At 39.8% G+C, this 11609-nt stretch overlaps 1 protein-coding gene across 1 annotated transcript in view; it reads left to right on the forward strand.

Annotated features, from left to right (window-relative positions):
* The window catches only part of RNF217 (ring finger protein 217), a 65597-nt gene that overhangs the window by 41478 nt on the left and 12510 nt on the right, over nt 1-11609 (forward strand). The window contains exon 4 of the mRNA XM_009645199.2: nt 5110-5274. Coding sequence (XP_009643494.1) covers nt 5110-5274 — 165 coding nt within the window. The remainder of the gene's footprint in view (nt 1-5109; nt 5275-11609) is intronic.

Here is an 11609-nt window from a genome sequence, read left to right on the forward strand (position 1 = left end):
GTTTTGTGGTTTTTTTGGTGGGGGGTGTGGGGGGGGGGGTTTCTCCTAAGCTCTGGATTTCATCTGTTGTTTTAGTGTTAGTTCTTTGACCTGTCATGTGCCATGAAGAAGCAGTTCTTGATTCCTGGACTCTATTTCTGCCTTACCGACTTGTGAGGTTCATAACAAAGTTTTCTTGTTCACTTCTGTCAGCAGATACACAACACATAAAAGAAGAGCTAGAGTGCTTGGCTTTGCAAAATGTAAATGTTTTCTCAATGCAGTTGTTATATAAACTATCTTTTGTTTGAACTACACAAGTTGCTCTAGAACTAGTAGGAATCTGTACCTGCAAAGATGCTGTGATAGAGTGCATCTGTGTAGTTCCTACCAGTCAGTTCCCCCCTTTCTAGATCAGATTTTAACCTTGAGTAGCAGCTATCTTTATGGCTACACATCACTTCAGCCTGTCGTGAGCCTGAACTGCTGCGGACGTGGTGATTTTGCCGTGCTCTCCCTCTTTGCTCTCAGCTGTTCATTCCTGCCAGCTTGCTTTTGCTCATGTTGATGTTTTGGTGTCACACTGGGAGCTGGATCAAAGATCAGCTCCAATGGGATACAAGATTTGTTTGTTTTGTTGTTGCTTATTTTCAGCTGGTACAAGAGAGGGGATGGGTTGGTGACAAGGAGGAGGCAGCTGTTTTGGCAGGAGCCCACATTTATTTTGGAATAAAGCGACTGTGTAGCTCTAATTCATGTAATCAGTTGCACAATTAGTTTGGCCATCCTATTATATAGGTAACATTCCACTAAGCAGCAGAAAATCCCACTAAGCTTTTTGCAGCTTCAGGCTCTCAGAATATTTTTCATGTGCAGTCAGTTTTGCTATTGTCATCTCACATTGAGCAGTGTTTTGTGTTGCTGTTAGCTACCAATTTTGAAAGGTCTTTTCCTGGGAGGTGAGGAAAATGATAGTTAGAATAGTTTGCAGTAGAGGCTAGCTAAGAAAATGGAAAATGTTAGCCTCAAAGGTCAGTGTTTCAGAAAGCTGAGAACCAAAAAGGTTAGTATGAGAAGCTGTGTAATCTTTTCTATTTCAAGGGAGACTGACCTTGAGATGGCATAGAAGTTTGTGTATATATCCATCCTCTTGATTCTGATCGACTGAAATGGAAGTCGTAAAATAAATGGAACAATGTTTGTGTGAGGAAAAACATACTTGAAAAACTACTAGATTAATGTTTTGGGTTTTTTCAGATATAGTTTGTCTGCTTTGCTGGACTATAATATATTTTACTGCTTTAAATTATATGTAGATAGCATTTCTGTGTCCTTGTTATAATGATTTCACACACTAATACTGAAGCATAAAGCAAATCATACTTGACTTTTTTGTTTTGGAAAAGCAGAGAAAGAATGGAATAAGAATCTGAAATACTGCTGTAATTGCCCTGTTGTGTTCCTATCTCTTAAGCATGCTGGTGTCACACTGCATCCAAGTTTGAATAGGTTTAGGGTTTTGTTTTGCGGCCACTAGTTCCAAGAAAAATAAGGTTCATAAGTACTTAAAAGAACATACTTTTCTTTGCCTGCTTAATGTATGTTCAGACAGTATTGCACACCAGAGAAGTCAAGTGGGCCATAAGTGGGCCATTCGAAATGTGAAAACTATTTACTAGTTCAGTTTTGTGGAAGGTGCTGTCAGGGGTGGCAGGTGGAAGAGGAAGCTAGGAACTCCGAACCTGGTAATGAAGTAGACAGTTCCCACTAGTTTACTTCAGTTAGTCAGGGCCATTCATAGTAACAAATGTTATTCTGAGTTCATGCGGTTATAGCCTCATCTTGTATTTTGGTCCTTCCTGAGTAACATATTTAGAAACATCTGATGTCAGTGTGCATGTATAAGATTAAATATAGATTCTGGTGGCTTCTGTATTTCTTGCAATTATATACATGCTATAAGAGAAAGATAGAGCCTGCAATGAATTCATGTCAGACTTTCACCGAAAAAACCCTACCCCAAAACCAAACCCACAAAGCGCATATTTATAATTATGTTGGCATTTTGTTTAAGTAAAGCTTTAAGTTGCAGCTTCCCAGATCTGTCGGTTTGGGGATTTTTGGTTTTGTTGGCGTTTTTTTTTGTTTGTTTTTGTTTTTAACATTCATGTTCCATCTCAAGTGTCTGAATACTGCAACTGATAAAAGCTTTCAGGTCGCAGAACACTTAATTCACTTAATTGTGGTTACGAGCTTCATCCTTGGCTGGAGCATAACAGATACTGAGTAAGACAATATGATGCCTGCTATAATCTGTCTTCCAGCAGTAGGTCACTGTGACATGCATTATTGAAAAACTTAAATTCAAAGCTTGGAGGGGAAAAAAAAACAAGAAAGGGAAAAAAAAATAGAAAGAGATACTGGGCAGGATAGTTGCTAGTAATCTAATCTGTTTTGTGCATATAGGTTTCTAAAGGATTGTGGAAACATAGATCAGTGCTCTATGTTAGTTTGGTTAGTAGCAATAAATACGTTGTTTTTCAGAGTGGGAATTTTCCTCTTTCCTATTAAGCTGGTTTTATTAGGAGAGTTCATCTGGGAAGCAGAGATGCAGGATAGTGTATTTCCTTTGGTTTAGCATCTGGGCCAGTAGACCAACAAATCAGAGAAAGGGCACCAGTTATATTTTGTATTGCTTTTGTTTTATGCTTTATCTTGGCCTTAGACATTACTGTATTTTTGTGCAAAAAGCAATAATGTTTGTAATCCACACATTGCAGCTTTAATGTCTTGTTTTCCTACAAAAAAAGTTCCACTTGTTCTTTTCTGGTTTTGTGCTGCCTACCTGTGTCTTCAGTAACTTATTTCACTGACAGAAAGCAAGTGATAAGTGCAGTTTTCTTCTGTGTGAGGTATCTTACTGTGTGCCTTAGCCAAAATGTCACTTTGTAGCTATAGAAAGCAGCAAGCCAGATTTGTACTGGGTACAGGGTATCTAAATTTCTTCAATTTTAATATTACACTGTCTTTGAGTCTGCTTGATATGAAGGAAATGTATGTATTCTAATACTTAAATGCATGTACAATATTTTTTTTTACAAGGATAATGACTAGTGGGTGGTAACTGACTAAAATGTTAATGTGTTGTAATAAGAAGAAAATCAGTCAACTTCTTGATGCTGCTTCCCTTCTTTGCACTTCAGTCTTATGCCCAGTCAAAGGATCCTGGAGGGGAAAATGTTGTCTTATGGGTAGTGAGAAAATTATTAATTCTCTTGATCATTAACTCCCATTCTTGCATTTGCTGATGTGTAGATGTGGATTTGCATAAGGAGGTAAGCTGGAGTGGTGCATTGAGCAGCATATCATATAGTCCACCATTAAAGGTAAAATACTTGGTTAATACATCACTCTGTGCAAATGAAGCTATGACTGTTAGACACTGCTGCAGTGTAAAAAAAAAAAAAAAATTTGCTTTCTACAGGTGAAGTTGAAGACAACCATTGAAAAATGGGTCAGCTAGAGTCATAAAAATGCTCAGCTTGAGCCATCGCATCAATTAGGCTTTTAATGTGAGCCATTAAAGACAAAAAACTAAATGCTGTCTCTGTGTATAGAACTCTAGGAAATATTATTAAGGGTAGCAGACGGCTTCATTTCTCAGCCATGCCTCAGAGATCAGATCAGCTTTGTATTGGCATGCTGGTAGTGACGGATGTAGGAATTGCACATATAAATAATTTTTGGCTGCCCCCCAGCAAAATACTTAAGGGAGATCAGAGAGCCTACTTTGGACTTGGACTAGAGCTGAGGCAGCATACCAGTCGGTGTGTCTGAGCAGAGGGCATGGTAACTGGTGGGAATGAGGACTTTGGAAATATGTTTTGGGGGCTTCACATGTGACTACACCCTAGGATGTAGTTTCCTGAGCAGCACCCCCACATCATGCATGGCCAGCACAGACACATCCGTGGTTCGGTGGTGAACCGTGTCTGGATGCAGATACAACCAAAAAGCCTTTTTTTGGCTGGTTGAATTCCTCAGTCCTGCCCATCAGCTGGTACAGAGCCGGGGCAGTGCCCGGCATGGACTGCAGCTGGAGCTGGTAGACAGCAGTCACCCAAGGGATGTGCCTTCCCATCTTTCAGGCTGAGACATTTTGTTGCCAGACACAGCAGAAGTGAAGATGTTGCAGGAGCCTAGATGTGCCTGTGTCTAACGTGTCTTCTAGTTCTCGCTTTCCTTAGTCACGATCCAGGTAGGAGGCCTGTCTTTCATCAGCTAAGCACCTGCAGTGTGCCTCTATTTATTACTTCTACAAACACAGCGGCTGCCATAGCTTTTTTCAAACAAATAGCCAGGCTCTGGAGGAAGACGTGATGATGATGGTACCTGTTTGACACAATGATTTAAAACCCAGGGAGTGGGAAGAATAGATCCTTTCTCAATTTAAGGGGCCTGGCTTGTGGTTTTTGCTGTTAGATGTTGTCTGTAGCAAACTGTCTGTTTGGCAGAGCTTCAGCTCGCCCTTATGCAATTGAGAGCAAAAGGAGGTACCTGACTTTTCCAGGTGGTAGTTGTGGCCCTTGTTTTAGACCCTTGCTCTTGGCCTCTTTTCCCAGGATCGCTTCTAATACAAGCTTCATAACCCATTATGGGCTCTGTAGAGTCCCTTCAGAAGATCAGGTACTCCCTTGTAGTAGCCTTAGCAGTGAAGTTTACAACTAGAAGACTCAGATCCACTGGACTGAAAACTGGCTGCTAATTTTTAGGTGATCTCACACATGTATTGGAGGCAACTGAATAAGCTTCCAGGATTTTGCCTTTTGGCATTTGGGCCACAGGGTGAATTCAGGAAGCAGTTCCTATGCTTAAACCAAGCTACTTGTGCTTTGTTTGGCTGGGGCCTTTCCTGGCTTAGCAATTAGTTCTGTACTTTCTTTCTTTTAAAAAGAAAAAGAACAAGTTAACTTCCACAACTTCTTGTTTTTTAAAACAGACATTTCAAAAGGTGTTAGACTTTGCTGGGCAGCTGCTCTCTTAATTGAAGAGCAGTGGTTTTAAAATGGGCCTTCCAGTTGGGTCAGTGCCCAGCTTGCAAAAGTGTGTGGTGTTTTCTCATTTGTACAGATCCAGTGTCCATCTTGCCAATTTGTCTGGTGTTTCAAGTGCCACTCTCCCTGGCATGAAGGCGTTAACTGCAAAGAATACAAGAAGGGAGACAAGCTGTTGCGTCACTGGGCCAACGAAATCGAACACGGGCAGAGGAATGCCCAGAAGTGTCCAAAATGCAAGGTGAGCTGCTCTCCCTTGGCTTGCAGGTAGTGGCTTCAAACCATTTGAATATGTATTTAAAGTAAGTATTTGTAGCTTCTGCTTGTCACTGGAAACGTTATTCACGCTTGCTGTGCTTATTCTTGTCGATGACCCATTGAGAAAAACGGGTCAGATGTTTTACTTGCTGATTCCTGCACTGGTTCTTCAGAATCTCTGCATGTAAAAGAAACATCAGGGAAATCCTAAGAGCAGTCTTTGACTATAATGAATATGCGTTACAGTACAAATTTTTCCTAAAGTAAAGCTTTAAATAAATGTAAAGTTTTAGAGAAATATCATGCCATTTGTCAGGTTTTCAAAGAGCTTGGGTGAATCGAGTTTCTGAGTAAGGCAGAAAGTATTCTGTCAACAAGTTAACTAAGGGAGACTTTGAGATTTGGCAAAACCAGGGGGGTTTTAGGTTTAAATGTCAGTTCTTCACAAGCCTTTCTCATAAATTAGTTTACACTTCAGTCTGTTGAAAATTAGTTTCATGCCCTAAAAATGTTGATGATCTCTTCCAGGATAGGAAATATTTCCCACTACTGAGATGAAACAGCCCTACACACCCTTGCCCGAAGGTGGCCATTATGTTTGTTCACTATTTTTTTCACAGCGCTTATCTCCAGCTACTGACAGCGTAGTAAGTCAAAAACTTGAGAGCACCGTGGTGGTGGGAATCTGTCCCTTTTTTACTGAAAGGGATTACCTAACCTGGACCTATCTATTGCTCTACATGTATTTCATGGAGAGGACAAAGTAAGGAAATTGGAACATTTGGTAGAAAATAAATATTAAATGGGAGGATTTACTTCTAAAAGTCCAAAGTGTACTTTTATCACACTTTGAGCCTTACCCTGTGCAAATAAGAGAATGTTTGTCAGTTTACTAAGTATCTTATTTTGGTCTTGGGAGAAAAAATGCCTGTGATACCGTAGCTTGAAATTGAAAGATTTCAAAACACTAAGCAAAATTCAGAAGGCTCTGAAATCAGCAGTCAGTTGTTTACCCTTCCTCCTGCACACACGTGACATTTGAACAGAGTTTTAACAGCTTGCTGTTTGGTAAGGGTTGATAGGTTTGAGCCAGTTCTAAAAATGTTCACTTTCTGGGAAGTCTTACAGTTAAATCCTTTGAGAAACTTTGTTCCTTTTGGAGGGGGAGAAGTATCTGGTTTGTTTTTTATTCTTTGACTTGTGTCCAGACTTAGATTTAATGACAATGCGGCTGATGTAACTATTGAAATAAGTTGTATGAAAAAAAAAGAAGTGTGCAAAGGAAAAAAAGCATGAATGTGGAAAAGCAGGGGGAAAGGGGGCTGATAGCTGGAAAGAGAAAGGAGCTAAACCAGCTAACCCTAACATGTTTACCCTTAAGAAGTTGTACATTTGGCATTCTAAATTTAAAACTATTTTCACTGTCTTCAAAAGAAAAGGCTGGACGCTTGAAACTTAGGCAGATTAAGTCACTAATTTGAAGCCTGAAGTTGCACGAGTTTGGCTATTAATTCCAAAACGGCTTCAGGGTTTCTTATAATAATTGAAAGAAAATAAAACCTCCCTCATGGTGGGAGGCAGTATGGAAAGTTATGAAACCAGCACAGAAAAGGAGCCTGTGTTAACAAGTCCTTTCTGGTAATGTGGTATTATAAGTGAATATTGAACAGGGAGTTCAACCTTTTCATAAACTGAATGCTACCCCCACTCCTGCTACTTTTCTGCAGAGGTGAAAAAGTTGTTCTTGTCTACAACCTCCAAAATGTTTATATCAACACACTGTTTGTTTTAAAATCAAATCTATAACCAGCAAGTAATCAAAAGAACCGCTTAATCGGCGGTTAGTGGTACTGTTATTTTTCTTTTTTTTTTTTTTCTTAATCCATTATTGAGTAGTTATAAAAAACACATCTATGCAGCATTCTTCATGACAGCATTAATAGATGTCTGGGCACATGGGGATAAACATGCCAACAGTTAACAATTTGGAGTCAGGAATTGGAGCTAATGCTTTCTCTGCCTCTCTTTCCAGCTACCTGCCCCCCCCCCTCAACTTCTATATAAAATAACATTGAATCAGATGACTCATATTTCCAAGTAAAATAGAGAAAAGAGTGACAGAGAAAACAGAGTTGGTAACATACTATTTGATTTATCCATGTTCTAGATCTACATAGGCAATGTTTCAGGTGGCAACATTTTATTTTGATATGTGCATATATTCTACTTAAAGAACCTCTTTCATGTTTTGGTTAAAAATTTGCTGCAGCCAAAGTTGACAAACGGAGGAAAAGTCAAGATTAAATTGTGTGAAGGTATTAGTACTCAATCTTTATGCTGAAACTGAAGGTAACGGAAATTAAAGGTAGAAACTTCAGCAGAGGTAGAATTTCTCTGCTGAGAACTTGTAAAAAATTACTGGTAACTTCCAAAGTGGGGTACTGATTACGGTGTAAACTGTGACCATATTTTACAGATGTCTTGTTGAGATAATTATATATACACACAGACACATATACACACAGACTCTTTCTTTAAGTAGCTGTACCACAGAGAATTAGAATGCACAATTATTATCTTGCTTGGGTGTGCAGGCAAGAAAATGGGAACGCTCTTATTTGGGTTGAGGGTGGGAGGTGGGTGTATATATAGGCAGATCCTTAGGCAAGTATTCACAAGTTTTTCAGTGGTTTTGGTAAGTGCTTTGAAAGAACATAATCCTTTGTAATGTGAGTGCTAGCAGGCACCGTTAAATAAGCTTAAACTTGATTACTTTTTCCAATATGTGGGCACACCTTTAGTGCATCTAATGGGAATACATTAATTTACCTGGTGTCTCTAAGATATGCTTACATAAGCAAATAAAATGTTACTGTCAAAACATGTTGTTATAGATTCATGTTGTGACTATATGTCAGTATGGAAATACTACAAAATGCTACTTTTTTTAAAAACTGTATCTTAAATTTATTTTGACTTTTTTTTGTGTTTAATAGAACCTTTTCCAAATCTATTATACACTATTTTGAGAAACTCACCCCAGACCATTTTTCTCAATAAGACTTGTCCAAAAAGTGCTGGTCTTGTTCTAGAGGGAGCTGGCTAACAAGTGCAAATTTGCTACATATTATTAGTGCCTATTCATAAAATCTGTAACCTTATTTGTCTTTCCCCACTACTGTTTTAGGGATTTATTTTTTACAGTTTCTTGCAACAACATGTTTGCAGCAAAATGCCTTTTTTTCCACAAGTGTTTTTACTGTACAGCAAACCAAGGAAGTACTTCATGTTGGTGTTATCTTACCACTCATTTCAAAAACAATACCGAGGAAACACCAAACAACAGCTCTAGTCTAGAAAGCTTTGCAGAGCAGCAGAAGTTTAAGTAAACAAGGATGTCAGTGCAAGTCAAGGACAAGGTACTGCTTAGCTGTGGATTCACTGTTCTGATTAATATGAGCATTATCAAATAACTTGGGGCAGAGGTTTTGCAGGTGCTCTGCAAATCATTTTTCATCCTCTGGAGGGAGGGGAGAGTCCTTGCTTATATATGAAAGGATAAACCTGTGCACCAGATTTTTTTCAGAAGGAATGGAAGAGCAATGGCCTCTCTGATTCTCAGATCTCTTAGAAGCGATTTCCCTGGATGATTCCTGTAAGAGAGCATGTAATGTACAGAGGGGGTAAAGCGAGGGTCTGAAACAGCCACTGTGCTACCTCAGCTGTTTCCTTAGGATTCTGAGCTCTGTGTGCTTTGCCACTGGTGTGTAAGTGTCACCCCTTCTGTTCTGGGAGCCATTCTTGGGTCTCTGAATGAGTAAACCTTTCCCAGTAAGATGAGGGTTCGTCTTTGAGCAGGCTCTGGGTACGGGATGAAACCAGTAACACTGACTGAATGCTTGGAGGCAGAAACTGGGCTTGCAGTCGTTGTGCCTTGCCTCCTTCACACCCACAGTGCTGCTGGGGAGCCTGCAGTTAGGAGGCGCCGAACCCCGCACAGCCGTAGCTAACTATAGTGAGCCGCAATCCCAGCCCCGTGCATTCCCCCAGATGCCTGCTGCGTGCCACGGTATCACCAACAGAGCAGGAACACTTGTGTGATATCTGACCCATCGGTGATCATTTTCCCAACCTATAGATTTGTAATCCATCTCTGTCAGTGGATTATCCTGAGGGGACGGAGGCATGTCCATGTGAACCAGAGCTGAAGCTGATCTGGTGAGATGTCAAATCTTAGGCTTGAAAGCAGCCTGACCGAATCGTACAAAGTTCATCTGGCATTGTCAGTCTGTGTGCATGTGCTAGGGAGTCCAAGCCCCACCTCTAAGGTTGGTTTTTATTTTATTTTTTCAATGCAGTCTTTCCTCACTAAGAAAGGGAAGGTTCTTAGCAACAAAAAATACAGGCAAGTACAACCAGTTTTTCCAGATTTGCAGCTTTTGAAGACAGTTATATATGTGCAGATAAGCATCCACTAAAATTTTTCTAACACTTCTTGAAGAAGCAAAGATAAAGCACATGTAATTGCAATATGTGTCCCTAAAAAAATAAATCCTATATCAACTTCTTTATGTCTGGAGGATTTAGAGTAGAAACAAGTAGATTCAGAAGTGATTTAGGAGTGGTGCCCAGCTAACTGGAGCTGGGATGCTTCTAGGAAAGTGTGGGTGGAAGGATGACAGGCAGTGTCCAAGAGGTGGGTATTTCTGAAGGGTATTGATGGTAGAATGCATAAAGCTATTGCTCCTTGAAGTTCTTACTACCAAAGAAAATTAATCTATTTTTGAAATGTGAAGTAGTTTTGGTTTGCATCTAGGGTTTTTACAGGCTCCAGGTTTGTACAGATTTTCAATTAGGATGGATGGTAACTCAGTAGATTGGGTTGGTAAGCTGGGAAAAGGGAGAATTCAACAGTCTTGATTCAAAAGGAAAAGAAAGCAACCAGTTAATTCTCATTGGTGTCATAAGATCTAATTTCCTCATTTACATTTTTAAGATGGAGATATGTCACTGAATCAGCAGATAAGGGAAGATAACTCTAAAGTTACAAAATTCTGTATAGTTGCTGTCTGAATTTCAGTCCTCTGCAAAACTAATTGGAATTAAATTTTAAAGTTAATTTGTTAAAATACATGAAGTCACTATTAGAATTCCTTAATTTTAATGCAAGTTAATATCTTAGGAATTATATTGAATAAACTATGGCTCCCTGAGTAGAGTCAACATTTTTTCATATAAAATCTGAAAAGTAAAAGCAAAAGTCAAACTGACTTCTTTTGGAAGAAAACAGTGTATAACTTCAGAAGTTATGCTTAAATTGGTGCAATATTGGGTAGACTTTTCTTTCCACTTTGGTTGCAGTCAATGCTTAAATGTGAAGCTCATCAGCAATGGTATTTTTTCAGGTGCTTCTGGAAAACAAGGCACTTGTGATACAGCAGGCATCCTCAGGGTAGAGGGGGCTAATTGCTTGGTCAGGCTATTTGCATCCCTTCTGTGGGTTGAATGCAAGCCCACTAGAATACTTGCCCACTAGAAAGTAATGTTTTATAGCCAAGTCCTCTCTTTTGCGAATGTCTTTTCCCTCTTATGTGTAAAAGAAGCATTTGAAAGTGTAGAAATTTGAATTCTGAGATCGCTACTGTTGGCATGGGGATGCTGGCAGGTGTACCTGGACCTACAGTTAACTACATCTGCCCTGGAATCTTTCACCAGGGCTGTTGTTGGTGGAAAACATCACTTTGTTACATGTATAAAGTGCCAGTTTCAGTAGCTGTTCAGGTGAGCGAGATTTCTCAGATCCCAGATGAACCCCGATCAGCACCAAAGAACAAATACGCTTGAGCCTCTCAAGAATGTCGGGTACCCCAGGAGTCGCAGGAGTCAAGTCTGTCTTGAGGTGAGAGGCTTCAGTTGTACCTGAGCTTTCAGCACCTCTAGTGCTTGCAGGGCCAGCAGTGATGCTTTGTCTTTACCTCCCTGCAAAATAAATACATCTAGATACAGATAAGAACGTCAGGAGCCATTCATTCATTCACCCATCACAAGTTTCAACAAATAAAATTCCAATTGGATGTAAGGGAAAAAAATATTTCCAGGGAGGGTGGGTGAAGCATTGGACAGGTTGCTTAAAGAGACTGTGCATACCCATACCTGGAAACTTTTAAGATCTAGTGGGATGAGGCCTAGAGCAATCTGATGTTAGCCCAGCTTGAAGCTAAGGGTTAAAATAGATGGCCTCTGAAGGTCACTTCCAACCTGAATTATTAGGTAATTTTATCTGCCATTCCACTGTGGAGCATGGTCTCAGGAAGCGGG

This window comes from Egretta garzetta, unplaced genomic scaffold (assembly GCF_000687185.1).
Source record: "Egretta garzetta isolate BGI_Z169 unplaced genomic scaffold, ASM68718v1 scaffold18, whole genome shotgun sequence".
NCBI lineage: Eukaryota > Metazoa > Chordata > Aves > Pelecaniformes > Ardeidae > Egretta > Egretta garzetta.